The sequence below is a fragment of the Girardinichthys multiradiatus genome, chromosome 22 (genome assembly GCF_021462225.1).
Source record: "Girardinichthys multiradiatus isolate DD_20200921_A chromosome 22, DD_fGirMul_XY1, whole genome shotgun sequence".
Classification (NCBI taxonomy): domain Eukaryota; kingdom Metazoa; phylum Chordata; class Actinopteri; order Cyprinodontiformes; family Goodeidae; genus Girardinichthys; species Girardinichthys multiradiatus.
In genome coordinates this window covers 39,051,908-39,079,666 of record NC_061814.1, presented here as the reverse complement: position 1 = coordinate 39,079,666, position 27,759 = coordinate 39,051,908, and the positions used below count along the sequence as shown (strand labels likewise).

At 39.0% G+C, this 27,759-nt stretch overlaps 1 protein-coding gene across 4 annotated transcripts in view; it reads left to right on the top strand.

Annotated features, from left to right (window-relative positions):
* LOC124858663 (cilia- and flagella-associated protein 46) overlaps window positions 1-4,224 on the top strand; it is an 80,748-nt gene extending 76,524 nt beyond the window's left edge. For all 4 annotated transcript variants that reach the window (XM_047350788.1, XM_047350787.1, XM_047350786.1 and 1 more), the window contains 2 exons: window positions 1,641-1,766; window positions 3,946-4,224. In XM_047350788.1, coding sequence (XP_047206744.1) covers window positions 1,641-1,766; window positions 3,946-4,058 — 239 coding nt within the window. In that variant the 3' untranslated portion in view covers window positions 4,059-4,224. The remainder of the gene's footprint in view (window positions 1-1,640; window positions 1,767-3,945) is intronic.
* The last annotated feature ends 23,535 nt before the right edge of the window (window positions 4,225-27,759 follow it).

The window sequence follows — 27,759 nt, the reverse complement described above, 5'->3', positions numbered from 1 at the left end:
CAAAACCCCAATCATGGGTAAGACTGCCGACCTGACTGCTGTCCAGAAGGCCACTATTGACACCCTCAAGCAAGAGGGTAAGACACAGAAAGACATTTCTGAACGAATAGGCTGTTCCCAGAGTGCTGAATCAAGGCACCTCAGTGGGAAGTCTGTGGGAAGGAAAAAGTGTTGCAGAAAACGCTGCACAACGAGAAAAGGTGACCGGACCCTGAGAAAGATTGTGGAGAAGGGCCGATTCCAGACCTTGGGGGACCTGCGGAAGCAGTGGACTGAGTCTGGAGTAGAAACATCCAGAGCCACCGTGCACAGGCGTGTGCAGGAAATGGGCTACAGGTGCCGCATTCCCCAGGTCAAGCCACTTTTGAACCAGAAACAGCGGCAGAAGCGCCTGACCTGGGCTACAGAGAAGCAGCACTGGACTGTTGCTCAGTGCTCCAAAGTACTTTTTTCAGATGAAAGCAAATTCTGCATGTCATTCGGAAATCAAGGTGCCAGAGTCTGGAGGAAGACTGGGGAGAAGGAAATGCCAAAATGCCAGAAGTCCAGTGTCAAGTACCCACAGTCAGTGATGGTCTGGGGTGCCGTGTCAGCTGCTGGTGTTGGTCCACTGTGTTTTATCAAGGGCAGGGTCAATGCAGCTAGCTATCAGGAGATTTTGGAGCACTTCATGCTTCCATCTGCTGAAAAGCTTTATGGAGATGAAGATTTCATTTTTCAGCACGACCTGGCACCTGCTCACAGTGCCAAAACCACTGGTAAATGGTTTACTGACCATGGTATCACTGTGCTCAATTGGCCTGCCAACTCTCCTGACCTGAACCCCATAGAGAATCTGTGGGATATTGTGAAGAGAACGTTGAGAGACTCAAGACCCAACAACTCTGGATGAGCTAAAGGCCGCTATCGAAGCATCCTGGGCCTCCATAAGACCTCAGCAGTGCCACAGGCTGATTGCCTCCATGCCACGCCGCATTGAAGCAGTCATTTCTGCAAAAGGATTCCCGACCAAGTATTGAGTGCATAACTGTACATGATTATTTGAAGGTTGACGTTTTTTGTATTAAAAACACTTTTCTTTTATTGGTCGGATGAAATATGCTAATTTTGTGAGATAGGAATTTTGGGTTTTCATGAGCTGTATGCCAAAATCATCCATATTAAGACAATAAAAGACCTGAAATATTTCAGTTAGTGTGCAATGAATCTAAAATATATGAATGTTAAATTTTCATCACGACATTATGGAAAATAATTAACTTTATCACAATATGATAATATTTTGAGAAGGTCCTGTATGTGCTGTATTTGGTATTTTAGAGTTCTGAAAGCTGGGGCGCAGAATTCTTTAACATATCTAAAAAATTGATGGCAGTGACTTGTGCATTAGAAAACAGAAACCCTTGTTGGAAGAAAAATAAATTTCTGGCAAACAGTTATAGCAGCTACATCCACGAATATCAATGATGACTGAAAAATGTGTAAACATGAGACAGTTTCACTGTCCCTATCATTGCCTACAGCAGTTTTTTTCCTAAATCTAAATTTCACAAAATTTTGTTTTCCCCTTCTAGACTTTTACCGTACTGAATTTACCCATGATGCACTGCCTCATTAGTTTGTGTCGTCGTTTGTTGCAGATATACTGAGGGTCAGACAGACCTCTGGCCAGGCCATCCATGCTGTGAGGGGATGGGAGCGCGCTGATAAGCAACATAACAAGGTCACAGGAACATATGGTCCTGTGCACTCGACTCTCAACCTCGGTCAGCCTCACACTTTCATTTATGTCTAGAAATTCATTTTGTGCATTACACCAACGCATTGTTTTACTCTGGAAATGAAAAGTCTGTACACCTCTGTTAAAAGTGGCAAGTTTTTGTGACGTAAAAGAAATGTGGTCATGATAAGTCAATCAAAACATTTTCCCCCTTTAATGTCACATGTTTCCTGTAAAATTAATTTGAAGAAATTAGTTTTCCTATTAGAGGAAAATAAAAAAAAAACATAAAAGCCTAATTCCAAATGAAGTTGGGATATTGTGTAAATTGTAAATAAAAACAGAATATAATAATTAGCAAATCCAGTTCAACCTATATACTATTGAATACACTACAAGACAAGATATTTAATGTTCCAACTGAATAGTAAATACTCATTGTCGTACTCGTCGTCTTCCGCTTTATCCGGGACCGGGTCGCGGGGGCAGCAGACTCAGCAGAGACACTCAGACGTCCCTCTCCCCAGACACCTAAACTCCTCCACTTGAGGCAGGAACTCCCCTCCAACCTGAAGATGAAAAGCCACCCTTTTCCGGTCGAGTACCATGGCCTCGGACTTGGAGGAGCTGATCCTCATCTCAGCCGCTTCACACTTGGCTGCGAACCGCCCCAGCATATGCAGTAGGTCTTGGCTAGAGGGGGCCAGCAGGACCACGTCATCTGCAAAAAGAAAAGACGAAATCCTCTGGTCCCCAAACCAGACCTCCTCCGGCCCTTGGCTGTGGCTAGAAATCCTGTCTATAAAAGTTATGAACAGGACCGGTGAGAAAGGGCGGCCCTGCCGGAGTCCAACATGCACCGGGAACAGGTCCGACTTAGTGCCGGCAATGTGAACCAAACTCCTGCTCCGCTTGTACAGGGACCGGACGGCCCCTAATAAAGGGCCCCCGACTCCATACTCCTGGAGCACCCCCACAGGGCACCATGAGGGACACAGTTGAATGCTTTCTCCAGGTACACAAAACACATGTGAACCAGTTGGGCAAACTCCCATGAACCCTCGAGCACCCTGTAGAGGGTATAGAGCTGGTCCAGTGTCCCACGGCCGGGACGAAAACCACACTGCTCCTCCTGAAGCCGAGGTTCGACTATCGGCCGGACTCTCCTCTCCAATACCCTGGCGTAGGCCAGGGTATCGAACAGTAAAGATAAACAGTAAATATCACTTTGAACATTAAATATTTTGATTTTGTAGTTTATTCAATTGCATAAACATTTTACACAATGTCCCAACTTCATTGAAGGGGTTGTACCTCGAAATCAATGTATAAATTGTAAGTTTTGAAATGGCATAGCTAGTGTTCGTACTAAATCTGACAGAAAATATATAAAGTCAACTGAAGAGAGCTGAGGGCAAGAGACTTTCTCACATTCTAATATATTTTATTTTTATTAATTAATTTAATTTATTATTTAAAGCTTCCATTTCCAATTTGGATAAAGTCATCCCTAAAACAATCCCAAGCTAACTCCGCAGCAGAAGTCAGTTCTATTGTTTCCCCCAGTCGTAATTTGACCAATCACAATGAAAAGCTTGTTCATTAAAATGCTCAAGATTTCTCTTATAGCATTTCTCACTGCTGCAGTAACACATTGGTCACTCAAGTAAAAGCAAAACACACCCAGAGATGTAAACTAAACTTATGAGGAACATTTGTCAAAATTAAATTAATCAAGTGGACCAGGGTTTGGCTGAGTGGGGGGGGGGGGGGGGGGGTTCGTTAGCTGTGTGAGTCACAGAAAGACTTCAAATCATCAGGAAAGGGTTTGACCCAATCACAATTTAAAATAACCAACTAAAATAGGTTCATTATAATTTAACCCAGATAAAACACACTTTAAAAACTTGTAATGATTCCTTTATGGCAGAAGGAGGCCTATAGCACCCAACCACAGCTATACAGAAGCCCTTAGCAATCTCTACTTTTAATGACTTCTATAAGGCATAGTAGGCAAATTTAAGGTGTTGTATACTGAAAGCTTCTTATCAACAGTGACTGAAAGCAGAAATTGAATTAGATTATTAATTGGGATAAATGTCACTTTACAGTTGGAAAACGTTTTATTTCCAGTCATTCCAGCTCAGATTATTATAGAACCAGCTGTTTACAGAGAGCACAATTAAAAACAACACTCTCATGAGCACTGTTTGTTTTTTCTGCAGATCAAGTTCTCAACACTGACTCAGAGGAAGACAAGGTTCAATACACTCCAGCTCTCACCCCAAAAGCCTACAACTGCATTCTCTATGGCCTTCCTAACCTAATTGCAACATAATATACAGTATCGCCTCAATGGTTCCTCCCGCATTTCACAGTTTAAAATGATTGCAAGCTCACATACCTGAAAGATTTGCTTTTATTGCTTTATGCAGTGCAGTAGAGCTCCTGTTATGAGTGGTTTAAAAGTTTCATTAAAGATGATCCTGGATTCTTTACCTACATTATCCGTTTTTTACTCGGTTCTTTTAATATTGTTTATATTATAGTGCAGATGTAAAATACAATATCTGACTGCTCAGCTCAGTGAAATAAAGCCACAGCTCTTAGTGTCTCACTGTAGATAAATTCCTTATAATATCAAAATCTTACACCTGATTTTTGAGTTGAGGAGCTCTAACTTTGTGATAGATCTCAATAAAGACTATTATGTTGGAATTTAAAAAAAATTAAATATATTATGTTCACTAATAAACAAAAGTACTTCAAGTGTTTCCTATAATGTAAACAGTTTTCTACACAAATACATTCAAATAAGCAGGTTTATTAGTGATTTTAACTAGTTCTGAGAAACATTCCACATAGCAATGCTGTTTTTTACATGATGGATTTAAACTGCACAGCTCTCCTTGGAAACATTAATGACTCTCTATTTGAAAGTCGAGAAAAGCTATAAACTGAGGAACCTTCAGGGCTAACTTTGGGGAATTCATGGTGACTGGTGTGTGGTTCAGACTGTTATACACATATGTCATTATGAGGAACCATTATTGATGTTAAGTGCACCTTTAAATGCTTTAATTACCCACACTGGTAGACTGTTTCCTTTTGTTGGAACCTGCTGCAGGCAGAGGGAAGAGTAGTTTTCTCAAGGTGAATAACTGAACAGTTTTGTTCAGCATGTTCGTGCTTGCATGTGTTAACCTAGTTTCTGTTTTGAGTTGTAGTTTCTGTATTCTTGTAAAAATCTGGTTTATCTTGTGTTTACATTGTTTTTGGGCTTCCCTGTAACAGCAGTTCATGAGTTGGTTCCACTCCTCTCTCCTCAGCTCTCAGTTAATACTCAACCACAGGTGTTCTGTAATCAGATAATCTGTCTCATCTCCCACTTAGGCACCCACTCCTCCCAGCAGTGTTGTGCCAGTTCATTCTAAATCCAGTTCAGTCAGGTTAAAATGTAATAACTCATATTAATAGTCCACCACCTAAACATTCTGAAGTAAGTTCACAGAAATACCATGACCTACTTCTAGTTCATTTTTCATTTTTTGGCTATAATGAAGTGCACAGTGGAACAGTGGTTATTATTGCTGCCTTGCAGCAAAACGTTTCTAGGGTTGAATCCCAGCCTGGGCTCTTCCTGCATTGAGTTTGTATGTTCTGCCTGTGCCTGGGTGCATGTTTTTTTCTCCACGTACTCCGGCTTCACCTCACAGTCCAAAAACATCACTATTAGGTTAATTTGTTGCTCTGAATTCCCCTAAAGAGTGAGTGTGTGCATGATTGTTTGTCCTGTGTGTTTCTGTGTTGGCCTGTGATGGACTGACAACCTATCCAGGGTGTACCCTGCCTGTTGCTTATTGACCTTTGGAAATAGGCACCTTCATTTAGTGAGATAATAGTTATGAAACAGAAGAACAGCAGAAGCATATAGCTTGTTATCACTCCTTCAAAATCAAACATGTACCTTTTAAAATACCATCAATAAAATGATCAAAATGCAAGCGTTGACGGCGCGTTATGGCCGATCTTTGTTTAAAAACCTTTAAAAAACTTTAAGTACAGTTTATTCAGACTATAGAAACACAACACAGAAAACATTAGCTGAGCAGCTAGACAACAGTTCCCCATTCTACCTTGCATGGAAAAGCAGGTATAAACATTCGATGGACGAGTGTGAATGAAAGCAGGTTTTTATTTATTTCATCAAAATAAATTATAGATCAAAACTTGTTCATGTCACTGCTGTGGAATTAGCTCGAATGTTTGGAAGGTTGAATTCTGAACATACATTCATTTTTATTGCATGTGAAATAAACTTTGAACTAGTTCAAGTTAAGGATGAACTGTTGCAATGCTGAAGGTAAACAAGATGGATGTGATAGGTTGAGGCCAAAACCAAACAGCACTGCATTGTAGTTATATTTCTAGTTGATATTTTTATCTTTCACTTCAAAATGAAAAACAATGGTTATATATTAAAATATCACAAAACTGGATCCCTTGTTACCAGACTATACAGGTCCTTCTCAAAATATTAGCATATTGTGATAAAGTTCATTATTTTCCATAATGTAATGATGAAAATTTAACATTCATATATTTTAGATTCATTGCACACTAACTGAAATATTTCAGGTCTTTTATTGTCTTAATACGGATGATTTTGGCATACAGCTCATGAAAACCCAAAATTCCTATCTCACAAAATTAGCATATCATTAAAAGGGTCTCTAAACGAGCTATGAACCTAATCATCTGAATCAACGAGTTAACTCTAAACACCTGCAAAAGATTCCTGAGGCCTTTAAAACTCCCAGCCTGGTTCATCACTCAAAACCCCAATCATGGGTAAGACTGCCGACCTGACTGCTGTCCAGAAGGCCACTATTGACACCCTCAAGCAAGAGGGTAAGACACAGAAAGAAATTTCTGAACGAATAGGCTGTTCCCAGAGTGCTGTATCAAGGCACCTCAGTGGGAAGTCTGTGGGAAGGAAAAAGTGTGGCAGAAAACGCTGCACAACGAGAAGAGGTGACCGGACCCTGAGGAAGATTGTGGAGAAGGGCCGATTCCAGACCTTGGGGGACCAGCGGAAGCAGTGGACTGAGTCTGGAGTAGAAACATCCAGAGCCACCGTGCACAGGCGTGTGCAGGAAATGGGCTACAGGTGCCGCATTCCCCAGGTCAAGCCACTTTTGAACCAGAAACAGTGGCAGACGCGCCTGACCTGGGCTACAGAGAAGCAGCACTGGACTGTTGCTCAGTGGTCCAAAGTACTTTTTTCGGATGAAAGCAAATTCTGCATGTCATTCGGAAATCAAGGTGCCAGAGTCTGGAGGAAGACTGGGGAGAAGGAAATGCCAAAATGCCAGAAGTCCAGTGTCAAGTACCCACAGTCAGTGATGGTCTGGGATGCCGTGTCAGCTGCTGGTGTTGGTCCACTGTGTTTTATCAAGGGCAGGGTCAATGCAGCTAGCTATCAGGAGATTTTGGAGCACTTCATGCTTCCATCTGCTGAAAAGCACCTGCTCACAGTGCCAAAACCACTGGTAAATGGTTTACTGACCATGGTATCACTGTGCTCAATTGGCCTGCCAACTCTCCTGACCTGAACCCCATAGAGAATCTGTGGGATATTGTGAAGAGAACGTTGAGAGACTCAAGACCCAACACTCTGGATGAGCTAAAGGCCGCTATCGAAGCATCCTGGGCCTCCATAAGACCTCAGCAGTGCCACAGGCTGATTGCCTCCATGCCACGCCGCATTGAAGCAGTCATTTCTGCAAAAGGATTCCCGACCAAGTATTGAGTGCATAACTGTACATGATTATTTGAAGGTTGATGTTTTTTGTATTAAAAACACTTTTCTTTTATTGGTCGGATGAAATATGCTAATTTTGTGAGATAGGAATTTTGGGTTTTCATGAGCTGTATGCCAAAATCATCCGTATTAAGACAATAAAAGACCTGAAATATTTCAGTTAGTGTGCAATGAATCTAAAATATATGAATGTTAAATTTTCATCATGACATTATGGAAAATAATGAACTTTATCACAATATGCTAATATTTTGAGAAGGACCTATACAACCATGTAGAGCTCCCTTTAATTGAGTATAGCTGGGAGATGTTTAAGCAATCATTTTATGAAAACAAGGCTTCTAATACACACATTTGTAGTAACAAATAATAATTTAAATATTGTCTTTATCTTGAACTACAAATGGTAAATGCTAAATCCCTTCGGGGAAAATAAGTTTTCACTGTACAAGATTCATGCCAGAATTTTTATGTTACCATTTTAATGAAAACACTGAGCTCAAATACTGCTAAAACTAAAATAGCATGAACACGGAGATCACCACCACCTTGACTCTCTCCTCATACGAGTGCTTAAGCCACATAGCATAGAGGTCACACTAGGAGTAAATACACAGCTTAAACATAATCATATTCACGTTTTTGCCTTGAGTTAATAAGACAGAAAGTTTCCACTAAACATTCAATTCAGTCAGTCAGTCATTTTCTACCACTTATTCCATAGTGGGTCACGGGGGAGCTGGTGCCTATCTCCAGCAGTCTATGGGCAAGAGGCAGGGTACACCCTGGACAAGTCGCCAGTCCATCGCAGGGCAACACACAAACAACCATGCACACACTCATTCATACACCTAAGGGCAATTTAGAGTGACCAATTAACCTAACAGGCATGTCTTTGGACTGTGGGAGGAAGCCGGAGTACCTGGTGAGAACCCACACATGCACGGGGAGAACATGCAAACTCCATGCAGAAAGACCCCAGGTCGGGAATTGAACCCAGGACCTTCTTGCTGCAAGGCAACAGTGCTACCAACTGTGCCACCATGCAGCCCATTCAATCCAATTCAGTTTATTTATATAGCGCCAATTCACAACACATGTTGTCTCAAGGCACTTCACAACAGTCAGGTTCATACATTCCAATTAATCCTAACAATTGAACAGTGCAGTCAGATTCAGTTATTTATTCAAATTGGATAAAAAAGTTTTTCTGTCTAAGGAAACCCAGCAGATCGCATCCAGTCAGTGACTTGCAGCATTCCCTCCTCCCAGTTGAGCATGTAGAGACAGTGGACAGTCACTGGCGTTGACTTTGCAGTAATCCCTCATCCCTCATTACAATTTTGTAAAATACCTTTTACAAATAAAGTTTTCCCGCAGCCGCAGGGTCCAACAATCAAACATGAGAAAGGTGCTCTAAATCTAGGATAAAAATCAATCTCCTGTAAATCCATGGAAGTTTTTTTTTAATTATTATTATTTATTTTTTCTTCTTCTTCTTAAGCTCTAATAACCAAAAGGCAGAGTTGTCCCGTCAGAAAAAAGACATCTCTTATCATAGACCAATCGAAACCTTTTAAGAAATGTTGCTTTTGTCAAACGGAATCTCTTTTTATCCCTCCTGATCGTGTGCTGAGGAATTTCAATGACACCCTCACGTTTACTGAAATTCCACTGCACTACACACATTTCAGGGTTGAAAAAATGAAAGTAGTTAACTCTATATTTACTCGAGAACATGAAGCTGAAAAATTCATCAGGGTTAGTGATGACTGTGGTCTGAGACAGATCACTTCGCTGCGCAAATTTCCCCCAAAAACTGTTTAAACACAGTTTTGCCACCTGCCTTTTGGCAGGGATCACCTCGATTTTCTCAGGGTCTAATTGGATACCCTGATGGAGTTTGTAGTCTGCTACATACTTTGACTTGATCTCCTGATCCACTGCTTCAGATGGGTAGCCTGAAGCCTCCTGCTTACCCTTCAGGAAGGTGTTTGTCAGGTTTAACCAACCTAACAATATTATAACAACACTAAAAGAAAAGAGAGACAAAGTATTAGTTTATTTTACTCACTTTGTGAGGAGAAACGGTCAAGATATGCTCAATTACAGATCTCGCACCGCTCTGAACAGCATCTGTCCGCCTCCTCTTTTTATTGTCTTTCGGGGGTCCCTAGTTTACAAAAACATTGTTCTCTAAAGGATGGGGGAAAACAACAACTGCATCGTAAACAGGTCATAAACAGCTTTATCTATTAACAACACATTTCCCACAGTCTCCTCCAACTTGTAGGGTCAGTTGTGCCTTTTGTTGAGTGTAATCGGCCTTCATCTTTATGACCTCCTCAACTGGACTGCTTCCTTCTCTGCTAGTTCAGCTCCTATTTATGATCTTTGCCTGCAGACAAACTCACACATCCTTTACTCACACAAACATCATGAAAGGTTATGAGATCAAATAGTCAAGTTAAAGAATAGGAGAAACTATAAGACAAGTCTTTATTCAATTATTCCAACATTTCCCCCCTGTTTGTCTTATATCTGCTCATTTTCTCATATCACTTAACAGCCACTTCTGTCAGATTTTTTAACTGTAAGATTATTTTCATGAGTACAAAGACAGTTATACTCAGAGGTACTTACTGACATTTAAATCACAGAATCATATAGAAATGGATCTGCATACAGGTCAGAAATGTGGTCAGTCCCATCCTCGTCATCTTCATCATCCTGATGTTTAAATAACGGATAGAGTTGTGTAACTCTGTTTTCCATAGGAGAAATAGCTGTGGTGATAAGACGGTTAAGCAGAGTACAAAAGCAGGGCATTCAACAATATCCACACAATGTCAAAATTGCAGCAAACACTGCAAAGGAAATTATTACTCATGATACTAAAATTTTATACTTCCCAAACACATCCAGCCAGGAGTCCCACATCGAGGCGTCTACTCCATAATGCTCTTTCATTTTGCCATTTAGAGATCTCAAACCTTCTATGGCTTTCGTTAGGCTGCCATCAGCCAGCAGCAGTGTTGTTAGGTGTGAATGTGCAGCATTTTTCTCCGAAAATAGCACAAACTTCTCCTTTTTCAGCTAACAACATGTCCAAAGCAATTCTATTCTGGAATGCCATCAGGGAAGTTGAAGCCAATCGGTCATGGACAGTTCAAACCCGCTTTGTGTCCAATTTCCTAATTTTTGTACATTGTAATGAATATAGTTGATCCTGTCTACGTTTTTGTTCAACGTACACCACCAACAGATACTTTATTCAAATCTTGCAGCTACTTGATCAATTAATTTATATTCATCTATAGCATCTATGTATGTAGAGTCTCCCTCAGTCTGCCAAGCTACTGCTCTGCATTTTCTATCACACCAATCATGTGGATTTAACACTAAATAGTCCATCTGTTACTTCATCTACTAACATTGGATATAACCATAAAGTAATTAAGCACAGAGTCCTGTTACTTTTGAAGGTGATCAATTAAACAACCTCCACCAAATGTCTCCTCTAGAGACTGGTTTAAAATACTTATTTACTTTTACAATTGTAGTACACCATACTGCAATGAGATTTCCCAATTTATTACCTCTCTCTGTCATATTTATACATGTATAGTTTCCAGTGGTGACTCGCTTATGGAAAACTGATTTATCCATATCTGCTCTAATTACAGGAAAAACAGAATCCTTGTGCTGACACATTTCATTAGGATTAGTTTGATTCATTACTTCCATCACACAGAGTTGTGGTATCACAGCTGGAATTATTTATAATAAAAGCCTTGAACCCATCCACACAACACAATCTCTTTTAGTCATGTTAGCTGCTTGTTCTACCATCAATAACCAGTTATTATTTGTTCCTGATACTCCAGTAATAACCTGGAACTTAGTCATCTATGGTTAACTTTCCTAACATAATTTTCACTCTCTTCGCTTTGTTACCTGGATTTCATTATCAGCTTTATGGAACTTAAACAACTTCTTTTGATGACTAGCATAAGCAGTGGTGCCCCATTCTGGTGTCCAATTATTTCCTTCATCAGCTACCATCATGGACCATGAGGTGTCTCTTCTATCATTAGTTAAGTACCATTTATAACTTCTATAATCCTGTCCTTTCCTTCCTCGTTTAGTCAAGCTAATGAGTGGGATCAGCACCACAGCTATGGTTTTAGATTTCACGCACACTTGAATGCCATAAGTATAAGAAGTTTGTTTAGTGCACATAGTTAGGTTATCTTGCCTTCCTTGATTTAGCTCTACTTGTTTCATATGACTCATAGTAGGTGTTGATACATTCGGATTCATCTTGACTGGTTCGCAGAAGTACCAGAAAAACAAAAAAATCAATATGAGGAAAAATATAAACACACAGCATCGGAAAACATTGTTCATCCATCTAGAAATCATTTTGGCTGAAATTTTCACTCCTCTAAATGGTTCCAGTGTCTTAATTGTCTTCACTGACTTTCGGGTCTCTCCAGCCTCTAAATGTCTGGGTCCACCCTATTATCAGTCTATAAATCACTTCCCCTGACGGAGCTTTCAACCGAAATGATCTTTTTACAATGTATAAGGTGAATCCAGGTTGATCTCTCAGCTATTTTATTGCCCTTGCAGTGGTTAATAATACCTAATATGGATCCTCCCACTTAGGTGAATAACAATGTTTCTTCTTTACACTCCTTATTAACACCCAGTCTCCTGGTTTGGCTAGTTAGTTTTCCTGCTGGGAAATAGAACATTCCTCATTAGTTTAAATTTATTTCTGTTGCTTTCTAACATACTCCTCATATAATCAACTAGGTTAGCTTCTTAATCTAACTCCCACTTATTTTTGAACTGTGGTAATCTGTATGGTCTTCCAAACAACATTTCATAGGGTGTTAACCCTGAGGTGCTTGTAATGTTTAGTTGGAAATAGTTCTATCCGTTTAGAAAATGCATCTATAATGACTAAACAAAACATTTTCCCTTCACTATGGTTTAACTCAATAAAATCCATATTGTTTGAAAAGGGTATCTTAGTTTTGCAAATTGTCCCCTTCGTTGTCTTAAATTCCCTTGTGGATAATGTTTTACACATGCTAAACATGTTTTACAAACATTTTTAATAAGAATGTTTTAGAATTTAATCAATATGTTATATAATATTAATATATCTGTCCTACTATTCCTCCCTGTTGAGACATTATGAAACACGATGGCTCAAATATTGCTTCCATTTATAGGTTCTTTGGTAGGACAGGTTTATTATCTGGTCAAATATAGTTTTCATCTTTTAATTCAGCTCCATGTTTTTTCCACATTTCTATCTCCTGTAGTGAGCTTTGTAGTTGCATCTTTTCTAACACTATATCCATTGTCACCAATACATATCCTGTTTGTGTCTTCTCCCTCTCATCTTTTTAGAGAAATCATTCACATAAACTATTTCGTGATCCTGCAAATCACTTCTAATTTTTTTCTTCTTTTTTTTTTTTTCCTAATTCTGCAGTATTAATGCTGGAACTGCATGGGAAACTCTTAAGGTTAAAAGGTGAAACAACACTATTGTATCACTGCAACTGTCATTTTAGGCTGCAATTACAGCTCTCACACAATATAGTTGCACACACGCAACACTATCTAGTTTTGAAGAGAAATAGGCTATTGTTTTCATTTTATCTCCATGTTGTTGAACCAGAACTGAAGTCATAAAATGTACCTTGCAATCTACCATCTGAACAAACGGTTTACTATAGTCTGGTAATGCTAAAGCAGTACTGGAAACTAGAACTTGTTTTATGTTGGTAAATGCTTCTTCAGCTTCTACACTCCATTTCAATTTAGACGTCATTTTCAGCTCTTCCTCATACATTAATTTGTTTAATGGAGCTGCTATTTCTGCATAATTTGGCACCCAGTTTCTACAATAATTAGTTAGTCCAAGGAAGGACATCATTTGCTTTTTTTGTTACTGGTTTTAGAACTTGTAATATTGCAGTCTTTCTTTCTTCTACAATTGTGCGTCACCCTGCGCTAAGATTATGACCTAAGTATTTAACCTCATTTTTGCACAATTGAAGTTTCTTTTTACTGACTTTGTGTCCTTCTTCTGCTAAATGTTTTAATAATGCTATTGTGTCATTTTTACAGGTCTCCTCATCAGGAGAGGCTAATAGCACATCATCAACATATAGTAAAACCTGACTACCTCCTGGAGGGTCAAACTTGGCCATACTTGCACTCATTTCCTGAAAGTATATAGTTGGACTTTCACAGTAACCTTGAGGTAGTCTGGTATAAGTATATCTTTGTCCCTCAAAGGTAAATGCAAACCAGAACTGCCTATCTTTCCTGTTGATGGAGCTTGTTTTTTAACTGGAAAAATGGGAGTGTTACATGGTGAATCCTTACATTTTATTATCACCCCTGCAGTTATTAAATCCTTTATTACTGGTTTTATTCCTTCACGAGCATCATATTTCAAAGGGTATTGTTTTACTCTGGGCCTGTATTCTGTTTTTGCTCTAATTTGAACAGGTAATGCTCCTTTACTAAACCCACATCAGTTGGGTCTGTTGACCATAATTTATCAGGGACTTCATTCAAAAACTGTTCCTCCTGTTCAGTAAGGAATATTTCTCATTGTTGTTTTGTATGCAAATGTATCCCTTCCTGCACTGTCACTGTCCAGAATAATAATTTTCTAATTAATCCTGTGGATGCACTAGGTTCTGTATTCATTATTGTTACAAACCAGTCTGTGACATCTTTTCCCCTCTGCACTATTCTCCCCATATCATGCCACTTGAGTTCTTTATCCTTGATATTTGTGGAGGTGACCACATTTTGCAGAGCTTCCTAGTGTCTTCCTCTAACACTACTTCAGCAACTGAGGTACTCTTCCTTTCTGTATAAATATACGTTATCATGACTTTTATAGGGGTTACTTTATTTAATACTTCTTCATAAATTTTATCTTGTCCAAGAGTATTTTTATACCACATGGTAATATGTAGATCATCTGGTGTCATCGGATCTTGTAGTTGAGTAATGACATTTCTTCCTTCTGTTAATAAAGCTGTCCCTACGTCTAGGGGTGGCTTATTTGGAACATCCAGTTAATAGTGGTAATAAGGTGGTCCTACTCCTTTTTTAACATCAACACCCTGATGTGTATTGTCTGTAATCTCCTCTGCTCACTCCTCTCTGACCCCTGCGGTTTTTGTCCTCTGCCTCTAAATTTTTCTCTTCCTCTGTTGTTTTGATAATAAATCTGCTCTTCTTCTTCTTCTTGCTGAAAAAAGGTGTTGCCTATGTAATTATTTATTTATTTCCTTTTTTTTTTATCCTTCATTACTTTTTCTGCATGGAGGGCATGATTTATAGTCTTCTAGATTTGCTGTTGGGAACCCTATAAAATGTCTCCTTACCCAAGTATTAATTGCATCCCTGGAACCAGCATGTAGTGCATTTTTTTAACTGCTGTTAATAAACTCCTTGCTTATTGTAGACCACTATGTATTTTAAATACTTTTGTCAGTCTAATCCTATATTCTTCAAAAGGTTATTCCTCTTTTTGTTTCACTCTGGCTATTAAAAAGAGTAAAATATTTTCTAAGGTTACTCAGAGAAAAAAAAAAAAACCATGTCATGCCATGAACCTCCGTATCAACAGCCTTCAGCATCTTAAAACAATAATAATAAAAAATAAACACAAATAAAACATACATGAGGTACAGCCATGGTGGGGATGGATTTATTCACCAAAGGGACTCATTTTAGCCCATCCAATCCTGTCAAACCTCATCAGATCTTTGGTACAAAACAAAAACTTTCCACCTACTCTTTTACTCCCCTTCTTCTGTCCTGCTATTCCACTTTGCAAGTCTATCAAAAATTACTTCTTAGCCCTCTGACCTTTTCTGCTTTCCACAAAAACGTCCATTCTTGTCTCCTGCATCACATTTCTCTCTTTTTAGTTATTTTTAAGCAATTATCTACATCCTCATAACCTTCTTTGTCCATTTTTCTTAAATCACGTTTACTTTTAATGTACTTTTAATTATTGCATCCTATAGATCACCTAATTTTTTTTAGAGTTTAAACGACCATCATAATGATATGTGGTTATCCATTTATCTAAATATTTTAATTTAAATATTTTAATTTTAATATTTTAATTTGATCCTGTGCTTCCATAAATTTCCAATCTTTACATTATTATTCATTTTAGTGTATTTAAATCACCCTTTTCCCATTTCTTTTATTTAAATTTGGTCCAGCATATAAATACCTAGGGTATTCTAAATACTGGATTATTCTGCTCAGTAGGGTGACAGAAAAATCTCCTTTTGTGGTAATTCTCACTTCAACTCTTTCGAGTGGAGAATTCTTGCCTTTGCATCCACAAAAGTTAGTCACTTACAATCCTACTGTTTTTGGTATGAGGTAAAACCTAGTGGTTTAAATCCTCCATTTATTTCTCACATACACACATTTAAACGCGGATTTTACTTAGTATTTTTTGTTGTTTGAAATACTTAAACGCAGATTTTACTTAGTTTTTTTGTTTTTGTTTAAAATACTTAAACGCAGATTCCGCCGTTCTGGAAACACGGAATTTTAGTATTACTTTCTTAATACTTAAGAGGACTCTGTCGTCCCCTATAACCTCGGAATTTTCAGTATTTTTCACTAATACTTTAAGCAGGACTCCGGCGCACTGCTGTTACCTGTTAGTGCCTAGGTTTACAGGGTTTGTTTCTTATTTCACGCAATGACCCCCAGTCATTCGTCACACTTTTGTTTTAAATCCAGATTCACTCACCACTTTGTCCTCTCCTCTCTCTCAGAGTTCCGTCAGCCGTCAGACTCCAGCGGGCGGGCCGAAATCCAGTCCCGGAAATGGTCTGTGTGTCTTCCTGTTGAAAACAGCCGTGCGCACGGTCTTTTCCTTGAGTCTACCGATCCGGCTCTCGAAGGACCAAATTAATGTCAGGTTTAACCAACCTAACAATATTATAACAACACAAAAAGAAAAAAGAGACAAAGTATTAGTTCCTTTTACTCGCTTTGCGAGGAGAAACGGTCAAGATATGCTCAGTTACAGATCTCGCACCGCTCTGAACAGCATCTGTCCGCCTCCTCTTTTTATTGTCTTTCGGGGGTCCCTAGTTTACAAAAACATTGTTCTCTAAAGGATGGGGGGAAAACAACAACTGCATCGTAAACAGGTCATAAACAGCTTTATCCATTAACAACACATTTCCCATAGTCTCCTCCAACTTGTAGGGTCAGTTGTGCCTTTTGTGGAGTGTAATCGGCCTTCATCTTTATGACCTCCTCAACTGGACTGCTTCCTTGTCTGCTAGTTCAGCTCCTATTTATGATCTTTGCCTGCAGACAAACTCACACATCCTTTACTCACACAAACATCATGAAAGGTTATGAGATCAAATAGTCAAGTTAAAGAATAGGAGAAACAATAAGACAAGTCTTTATTCAATTATTCCAACAGTGTTGATATACCCTTTGAAGATTGTGTCAATGCTGTTTTCAAAATGCCACACCTCTGTGATTTTAGCAAGGCAATAACCACACTGCAACGCTTTACAAAACTCTACACCCACACACCCGTCAGAGCTCTGTCCTCATCACCATGCATGCAGGGACCTGACTGGTTATTTATTTCAGCGCATGTGCCGCAGAGAGTGAACACAAGTTTACCTCGGGAAGTTCTGTAAGGTAAAACGGGGAAAAAGAGGCCTCGTGGTGGGTGGACCACGGCTTTGATTATACCGAAGTAGCTGCTGGGGTTATCAAAATCTTTGCATATGATGGTGGGGTGACCAAGGGGAAAAATGCAGTTGGCGTTTACATAAGTGTACAGAGATGTGTAATCCACATAGTGTACAGTTTCACCCGGCCCCGCTGTGTACCTCAATCTCATAGCGCAGGTGCGTCCACCATACAGAGCATCCCGGGGTGATAACGGTTCGGGTGCGTTAACTTTCTCAAGAAAGCTGATCACCCCAGGGTGGTTTTTTTTCATTTCAGTCCACTCATGCTCCCAGATGACCTCGAGACGAAGGCAGTACACAGTTTGGAGCACCTTGCTTCTCTCAACAGCGGCGTAAAACTGTTCAAATGCGACCCCTCTCAACGGACACTTGTCATGAGGCATGTAACACTTTTTACAGCTGTGGCAAAAACTGCCGTAAAATTCAAACGCAACTTTGACACCGTTAATCTCTGCATACCCATCCACAGAATATGGACCAATTTTCTTTTCACCCCTATTTAATGCATGCTCGATAAATATGGCTCTGCTGTCTGCAATCCAGCCGAGCCATTGAATGGACACGCTGGAGAACGTTTTACTGCTACGTCTGTAGTCCAGAGGTGAGGGAATGGCTAAGGTTTTAGGAGGAAGGAAATTGGTTACAAAAACCTTCATGCAGGCTGATGCTATCGTGATGCATTTAAACGGATCCACACTTGTCTCCTTAAAGAACTCGTCTCTGAATTTTAAGCAGCCTTCAGAAAGAATTTCAACGTCATTTTTACAATAACAAATAGCTTCTTTCTTGATGTCAAAGACCTCTTTGCTCGCTTCTCTGTACCAGCTGTTAAACACCTGTTGTTCTTGAAGACTCATGCATTCTACAGCGTAGCAAGATAATGCAGGATATGACCCCACGTACCGGAGGCGCTTTTCGGATGAGAATAGGTGGGGGAAAAAACCCTTGCTTTGATCGGTAAAGCCTAACGCTTTCGGCATGGCGCTCAGCTTCATACACATGAAGGACAGGCTATCAATGTATTTTAACCTGTAATCTGTGTCGGTTAAACAAAGAACTTTACTTCCTAGCATGATGAGATGAGGTTTCATACCTAACTGCAGCATAGCTGTGAGACTCAGGTAGCTGTCATACCCACGCGTGTTGTGCGCTATTAAGGTGAAACCTCTGTACAAAGGTCTCCTGAAATGGAGAAGAAATTTTTGGGTGCAGTCTAACCCATAAGCATGCCATTTATCACCTTTCAACGTTTTAGCACAGACCAGAAAGGGGGTGTGCACACCGCTCTCATTGATGAAGCATTCAAAATCATAAAAAATCAGTTTATCATCAAGCTGATTAATTGCACTGCAAGGTTGAATGTAACACTTATGATCATCGCATGTAATGTCTAGGCTGGGGGGTACATTTTCACTGCAAATACAGCATTTTACATGACACACGTGTGGTTTATTCGGTTTACTGATTGGAATAACATATATCCTTTTATATATTTTACAAAGTTTTACCAACTCACAGTCACTCATAGGTCTGTCAGCATTATTTCTGTTGCGCGGTTCCCTGTGTCTGCTGAAACATGAGGAATTACGACAGATTCTTTGACAGCCTGCACGGGTTACAGGATTGCTAATTTCTTGCATATATTTATATGTTTGATACACTGGACAATAACCTTCACAATGGTGTGTGTTTGTATTCTACACACACACCAGTACCCACAGACATATCTGGAACCTGTAAAACCTTTGAGATTTTTTTATCCCATAGTAATGATCTTGAAATAACAGCATAAACAGAGGGTTTGAACGATCAGGGAAACTGGTCTCAAATTTACACACAGCCGTAGAGCCCGTGGTTCTGTGAAACACTATAATTTTTCTCTTCCGAATGTTTTCAAATTTACCAATATCACTAAAAGTAACTGCTGTCTGCTCATCGAGGCCAGCCTGGTCCTGCCATCTCCTCCCTAGTTCTACAGCACGGTCATCAGTAAGCTCAGGGTCAGAGACGTGTGCGAGGCAGATTGCAAAGCATAACTGATTACCGGTATTATCTACAACATACAGGTGACGCATTTTTTATTAATCAGTTCACAGTCTAACGTTCCTGTAGCCTTACGTTTAGACCCTCCTGCAGTATCATATTTCCATCATCGGTAACAGTAAATGTGACGTGACGATTGAGATTTTCACCCACTAACTCCAGCTGCACAACGTCGTTACGTCTGGTTAAAGATCTTGCGGCATTGGCTAATTCAATGAGAATACGCATGATGTTTGTATAGAATGCAGCTAGATCCGGAACGTTCCCCGGACAGGGCGGCGGGATGGTAAAAGGTCTCCTTATTTCATGGTTATTAAAACGTTCACGTTCAACAACCGCTGAAGGATCTCGCCCTATTTGATCAGAACTGACTGCTACCTCCTGATTGAAATTACCCCCATGCTGATCAGCATTGTGTGATGTTGAAGGATTTTGATGACTGTCAGGTGGAGACGGTGTATTTAAATTTTCATGAATCTGGTCTAATAAGTTAAATTTTGGTCAGGTGGAGACGGTGTATTAAAATTTTCAATAGCCTGATCGATTAAGTTTAAAAAGTCACCGTGCTGATCTTCATTGAGGTTGTTAACAAGAGATGATTCATCCTCTAAAACATGTGCAGCTATAGGGATTTCGTTAAGTTCAGCTACAAAAGTTTTTATTTCATCCAGGGCAAGTCTGATTCAGTTATCCATTTATATGAGCATAAGAAAAATCAGACAAACCAACAACAAAAAAATCAAACAAACCAACAAAAAAAAAAAAAAAACAGTGATCAGTTCAGTTTAAAATCACCTTGATGTCACCAAATTGCTTCTGTAACAGAATCTGACATGCTGCCAGAAGCGTTAATGATGAAGCCTTATTCTGACGGTCCCGTGCAGCTTGAGAGGCCTTCTTGCTGCGACGTTCCTGTCCGGGTCTGGATCGCATCTGTCCTACCATTAACGTTACTTCTGTAAAAGAGAATGAACAACAAAACAAATATATATTGAAATAAACAAATTAAAGCTGGAAAAAAAAAGGGGGAATTGAAATTAATTCAACAGGTATGAATTAAACGTACCGCTCATTAAGGCTCTCACAAGCGTTGCTCTGGTATGCAGTGCAGAGAGTCGCTGTCTTTTGGATGGGGTTAAATATTCTGTAAAAACAAAATAAAAAACAAAGTTACCTTACGCATCGCAGCACAGCGCTCATAAATAAACGATAATAATAGTTTTAAAATAAACGAGTTTTTTAAGGGGGGAAGTGAACTCCTATAACTTTATTACTTGTAGGTTTATAAACGAATTTTGAAATACTATAACTTACTCCGGGTCTGTGCGATAAAACCTCCAGATTTCACTTGTTGTTGTAATGGACTGATGCGCTTGTGTGAAACGCTGCCTTGATCTTTGAAAAGCGACCTTCTGGTGGGCGGCTTCAGTGTCGCATCTTTGGGTGCATCTGTAAACAGATTTAAATGATATTTTATTGAACTATGCTTATAATACATATATATATATAATGTTGTTTTTATTTATTTTCACCCACCTTGCTGCTCGACAGCTGATGGCAGTATTACAAGTTCGGCTTTAGTCTGCCTGATCAAATCAGCTGGTGCTGCTGCTTCTTTCAGAGATACGTTCTCTGTCAAATCTGTAAACAGTTTTATCTGAGGATTAAAACAAGTCTCTAATAATACACATTCACTCTCAAAGAAAACAAAGTTTTTTAGGGTTTACTTTCTGGCCCGGGAGCAGCTGGTAACTTATCTGGTGTGTTTTCAGGAGAAATGATGATAATTTGCGGAGGCATATTTAACGATTCAGATTTTAATTCTTTGTTAGAAGAAAGTTCAGATGTTGTCGGGTTTTCTTTTTTGGAGATAATCCGCCTTCTCAACTTTGATTGTCGGGGGGGGAAGATCGATTCTAGCCGCTGATCCCTCCGACTTGATCATTTGGGTTTACCTCTCTCATCAAATCTATAAATTTGTTCAATGTTAGCTGATTTATTCGTTAACTATAAAATATTGTTGCATTTAGCATTACTTACCATATTCAGTTTGTGTCAAGATGAAATCCTCAAGGTCATCAGTGGTGGGTTCTAAGACAAAGAAACGATATATATATATATATATATATATATATATATATATATATATATATATATATATATATATATATATATATATATATATATATATATATATATATATATATATATATATATATATATATATATATATATATATATATATATATAAACAATATTAGAGAACATTCACATGCATTTAATGATTTCTTAAAGATGAATACTTACTTCTAAAGATGGCATTGTACTTCTGAGAATCATTACATTAGAAGCAGATGCTGCAATTTCTTCGTTTCCTGAAATATGTACCGACATATTTTTCTTGTCAGTACTGGTATTTTCAATGTAAAAAGTTTAAACTAGAGTTCTACTAGTATTTTTCAGTGTAACAAGTTTAAACCTTTTTTAGCAGTACCAGACTTGATGCTGATGACGATGTAGACAACTCTGAGGTCTCTGCTCTGGCACTACTGTGAAACTAAACCTGTTTTTATTGCAAGCAACCTGAAATGCAAAAAAAGAGGTCCAATTACCATATTAGCTATTCATTGCACTGTTTCTTGTGGACATAAGTCAGTGAACTCTGACATGGGAAAGCTGTCTCTATAAACTTTACCAAAATCAAAAAACAAGAATTTCCTTTTAGAAGCACGTATTAGCAATGAGAAACCAGCGAACTTTGATATACATCAGGCCCTGGGGGTCTCACCTGTTCATGAACCTATGTATTGACTCTTTTGGAGCGGGGGGTTGAGAGAGTTCTAATTACTTTATTGCCCTGTGTCACACACTTGGTCAGGAAATTGAATCAGAAGGCCGGTGGTGATGTTGACTGGGATTTCAGTTACAGAATAACTGTTTCAGTAAGTCCCTCAATAACATTTGCTCTAAGATGAAAAAAAAAATGTTTTAGAAAAGCTACAGGTAACTAAAATTATTCCTTTTCCTAAAATGAAGTCTCTCATGATTCAAAACAAACACATCATCGCTAGAGTCAAATTATAACTTGGAAACAGTATACTGAGGGTTTGTAAAGTTTTTCTGTTAATTTCATTTTTTTGTCTTACCTCTTTTCTCCTGGTTTCCAGTCTGTTGACGCAGAAGTGGAAGGTTTGCTCGTTCTACCAATGTAGGGAAGCACAATCTTTATTTACCTTTAGGTCTTTTCTATTTTGAACTGATTTAGACTGGCTCATATATTCAGCAAATAGGTCTTGCTGTAAAGCAAAATGAACTTACAATTCTGTCAGGTTACACAGTTCATTTATTAGGATTTCATGTGAGAGGTCAACATTAAGTTGAGTATACCTTTAAAATATAAACGGATGCATGTCTTTTTTAGATGTATTAACGCCTGAGAAACATACAGATTATTAATAACACCCTTAAACACACCCCTGTATTATAATTGGTTCATTTAAGGTATTGCCCCTAATGACGACAACCAATCAGCATCCACGGTTACCCCCCTTGGTCACACCCCTCACACCACTTGTTCTCAGTCCCCCATGAACCCCCTTAAGGTCAAAGGTCACCTGTCAAAAAAGTTTGATTAAAGGGTGTATTTTAGTCTCTACAAACCAACAAAAGGAGCTTTCTGAACTTTTGTCCCTCACAAACCTACAGCTCAAACCAACTTCATGGTCCACATCATCTAACGTGTGTATGATTCAACCAAATCCCAGCTGACCGCCTCCTGACATTTGGACTCCCAGTAATAGCCTCCCACCTGTAGGATGTCGATAAGGGACTAACTGATGCACAATTTAACAAGTCAATTCTGTACATCAACAGTAAAAATACTCAAACACTTATGGGCAGTTTTTATTAGGTCCAAAACTTACTTTAGGACAAATGTATGAAGTAGTTTTAAAAAGACAGTTTTGAAATTCTTGGGGATGTTAATAAAAGTTCATTATTCATGACTTGGTATTTTGATGACCAACTGCAACCTGTAACATTAAAGGTACATTTCATCCTGTTTTACACCCAGAAAACCTAAAAATCTTCAAAGAATGGCATGAATCCCAGTTGCCTTTTCTTTCTTTTATAAAGCGTATAGATATATCTAAGCTATACTTATCAGATGCAAAAAGACCCTTTTGAGCATGACAAAATATGAACAAAGTAACAGCCCTGCAGAATTTCCAACTGTTTTACTGGACATATAAATATTCTCCGTTTCAACTCACATTGGCGCTGTCAACTTTGCTATCACAGCTTTCTTCCTAGTGAGTGCACCCATGCCCAAGTTTGGACTAATGTCATCACTCTTTTGGGAGTTCAGTTTTCCTGTAATTGGTTTCTTTCTTTGGTGCTTTTTTTGCATATTCCTCAATTTTAAACATGAAAATGAAAAGAACTGAGCACAGTTAAAACAGAAAAGTTATTAAAGTGATATATGCCCTTTAAACATATTCAATCAATGCGCAAACATTCTGACCTTACTCCTTAATGTAATCTTTCTATCTGATAATCAGTTTTCCATATTAGAACATTACTTTCCAACATGCCCTATTTTACTTTTGCAGTTGGAATATTAGGCACCACAAAGAAAATACTACTTTTGAACGTCATACAGGAAGCTTACAGCACAAGCCTGAAAACTATCATGACTGCAGGTTTGAAATATATCACAATTTAGCACTGTATGGTCTAGAGCAAAAATGCAGATCAGCAAGTAACATTTACAAAATAATTGTTTTAGCATATAGTGTTTGGACAGCTTATTTATCAGATGGCATTTATAGAGTTTGCTGGGTAAGGCTTTTCTTATTCACATTATTCTCAAAAAGAACCGCCAGTCTGTTTCTGCTCCATTTTTGTCTTTTTAACATGGGACACAAGACTTCTCACATGCAAGCATCTATACTGGATATAACGTACAAACTGCTAGAATGTGCATGTAACCACTCTAAGAGAACATTTTTACATTCACCTCCGACTTGCCTAAACATTATAAATATTAACGCACACTATCAGCCAGAGGATGTTCCCCAGCTGCCTGTAGCTTGACCTTTATGTGCACCGTCGGTATGCAAGTAGGTCAGAGAGAGTGCGCTGCTGATGTGTGCAGCTAATGTATCATACTCTGCAGCAGCTCAGAGGCAGGGAATAGAAGGCAGAGTTAATAGCTGAATGAGACATGAGGATAAACATTATCAGATTCTTCTCTACTTTGGTTCTGACTCAAGTTCTGCTGGCGTTAAACCTGACATGTCTTGCTGGGGCATCCTGAATGTATTAAAGAAAGTGGTAGTCTGTAGCTTGTAGTGTCATCCAGGTGGCTGTTTTTGAGTGTATTGTGTTGTTATTTGGCTGTCAGAATTAAAATTCAAAGGTAAAAAAAAAACAATATTTTCTATCCACCTTATTCCTAGAGGTGCTGCTGTAGGACCGATTGTGTTTGCAATTTCTTGTATGATCGTGGCAGCTAAAGCAAACGGTTTGTTTTGGTATGTTGTGAGTTGTATTTTTGAAGTCGCCGGTTTCCAGTTTAGCTAAATTTCTTCATTATTGTCTGTTACAATAATCTCAGAACATTTGAAGTTCTGAGGTGTCCAGACATGTCTCCTTCTCTGCTGTTTGCAGCTGCAGACAATGCTTTTCTTATGGCTTCAGCAGCTAAAACAGTGTTATCTGGATTATTCCTGCAACCATTGGGAATATTTTTCATTAGTTAACAACACATGTGGAATCAAGGTAAATGCATCTGAAAAATATACATTTAAAGGGACCACTGAAAGCTTTGCAAGGGTTCTCTATTCACCTTGTAAAATAAGGCTTACACAGCCTGGTTTGTAACCAATGACCACTTCTCCTAGCCTTGAGAAATGAAGCGACTGGTATGTATGTTACTCATTTTAAGACGTAAAAGTTTCCCAAGGGTTTTTTAACCATATTTGCTTTGCTACAGATAATTAGTTTACATGTAAAAATGCTGGACTGGAAGTTACCAACAGAATTCATGCAAAGCATTGTTAGGATTATGAATCTGAGAATATTATTTAATATTTAATAATAATATTTTAATATTTTATCAGATAATATTTCGGTCTGTTAAGGGTTATCCTGTGAATACCAGCCCAGTAAGGCGATGGTATTAGGACAAAATAGAAAGGTGTGAGACGAGCTCTGACATTATTGAACAGCAAAAACTCTGCACATATATGGAATGAATTCACACAATTTCTTAAAATGCAAGAATTTATTAACAAAAATAAGTCCACTCAAAGTCAAACATATTTCAACCAACAAACTCTTTACTATGTTAAAACAATCCAACTAAACTACCAAGCAGAATTAAAGAATAAGGAAGACTAATGGGCTATGTACAATATAAATAAGTTGATTTAAGATGATTGAAAATTGTGACCTAAAGAGTGATGCAACATTACCATGCAATGTTTATATTTGAGAACCAAGGATTATCTTGAAGAATCTGGAAATGAAGTTAAGTTAGTCTTGGAACTAACTTAGACAATAATTGGTATACCTTTAAACAACCATTCACAATGCAAGATCAGATAAAATATTATTTTAATAAAATAATGTTTTAAATAATGATCTGCTGAATAAAACCAACCTTCTGGATGACAAATTCTCAACAGTGTCTAATTAGCTGCCTTTATTTATTAAAATAATATTCAAAGAAATATTATTAAGGGAGTATTTTGGAAAAGAGCCAAATCTTTCTGGAGAAATAGGGCTTAATGGTGTTTACTTAGTTTTCAAATTTAGTAAAATGATGTTTAAGGACTATTATTCACTAACTTGAAAACTAACAACCTTTTCTGTTAAATACTCTTTAGTAGCAAGCACGTGTTCTTACCGGTTAGCAGTTGAGCTAACAAAATAAGCTGATAGCTTTGCACCAGAATCAAACACATACCTTTAAAATACCAGGGTTATCATACTGCACGCTAACGTGGAGGTTGTGAAGAAACAAAGTATTAAAAGTGTGGTGTTCTTCAAGACCTGGAGCATAACATCCCTGAAAATAAGCTGTCTTTAAACGGTGGAAATATTCTCTGGGAGGTTCTTCCTGTTTTTGCAAAACTGTCAAAGCATTAATAGTGGCAGCGGCTTCATCTCTGTAAAAATAGTACTCTTCTCTAAGAGCCTGGCAGAGAGCTGGATAACTGTCACTAATTTTGGGTATAATAGTTTTTATGAACACATGAACACTCTTAGCTGTTGTTTTCCAAATGAGCCTCAGCTTCTCACAATCAGAAGGAAAACGCAAGTCAAGAAGACAATGTTCAACCTTAAACAAGTAAGCATCAATATGGCTACATGGATCAAAAACTTCTATGTCCTTAGCAAGGGATTCAGGCTGCTTAAAATGGACCCCATGCTCCCAAGGTGGACCACGTCCATCTGAGAAGTCATGCTGGTTAGGTTCATGAAATGATGGAAGAAAACAAGTTTTCTTATGATTTAAATGAGAGCTTTCTAATGAATGGACTCGTGCAAGTGGTGCTGGGTCAGGTTGGATTGAGTCACCTGAGAACCATGTGCGTCTCTCCTTGCCCCTAGGAGTCGACACAGAGTCAGAAGGGAGAGGGGTGAGAATCAGGCTGGAAGGGTGCTCTTCCCACCGAATTGGACCACTTGTGCACGTTGAGTCTGGCACTCGGTCATCTTGGTGGTTGTTCACTGCAATGGGATTCGGCAGGACACCACTGGAGACCATCTGACTTCCAACATTTCTGTTAAGATGTACACCAACAGCTGCACCTCCAGTCACCAGTCTGTCAAGCTTCTGAAGTTTGCGGACGACACCACCCTGATCGGACTCATCTCTGATGGTGATGAGTCTGCGTACAGATGGGAGGTGGACCATCTGTTGGACTGGTGCAGCCAGAACAACCTTGAGCTCAACGCTCTAAAGACAGTAGAGATGGTTGTGGACTTCAGGCAGAACCCAGCCCCACCTGCCCCCATCACCCTCTGTGACTCCACAATTGACACTGTGGAATCTTTCCGCTTCCTGGGAACCATCATCTCCCAGGATCTCAAGTGGGAGCCAAACATCAGCTCCCTCATCAAGAAAGCCCAGCAGAGGATGTTCTTCCTGCGGCAGCTGAAGAAATTCAACCTGCCAAAGACTATGATGGTGCACTTCTACACAGCCATCATTGAGTCCATCCTCACCTCCTCCATCACCATCTGGTACGCCGCTGCTACAGCCAAGGATAAGGGCAGGCTGCAGCGTGTCATTCGGTCTGCTGAGAAGGTGATTGGCTGCAGTCTACTGTCGCTCCAGGAACTGTACACCTCCAGGACCC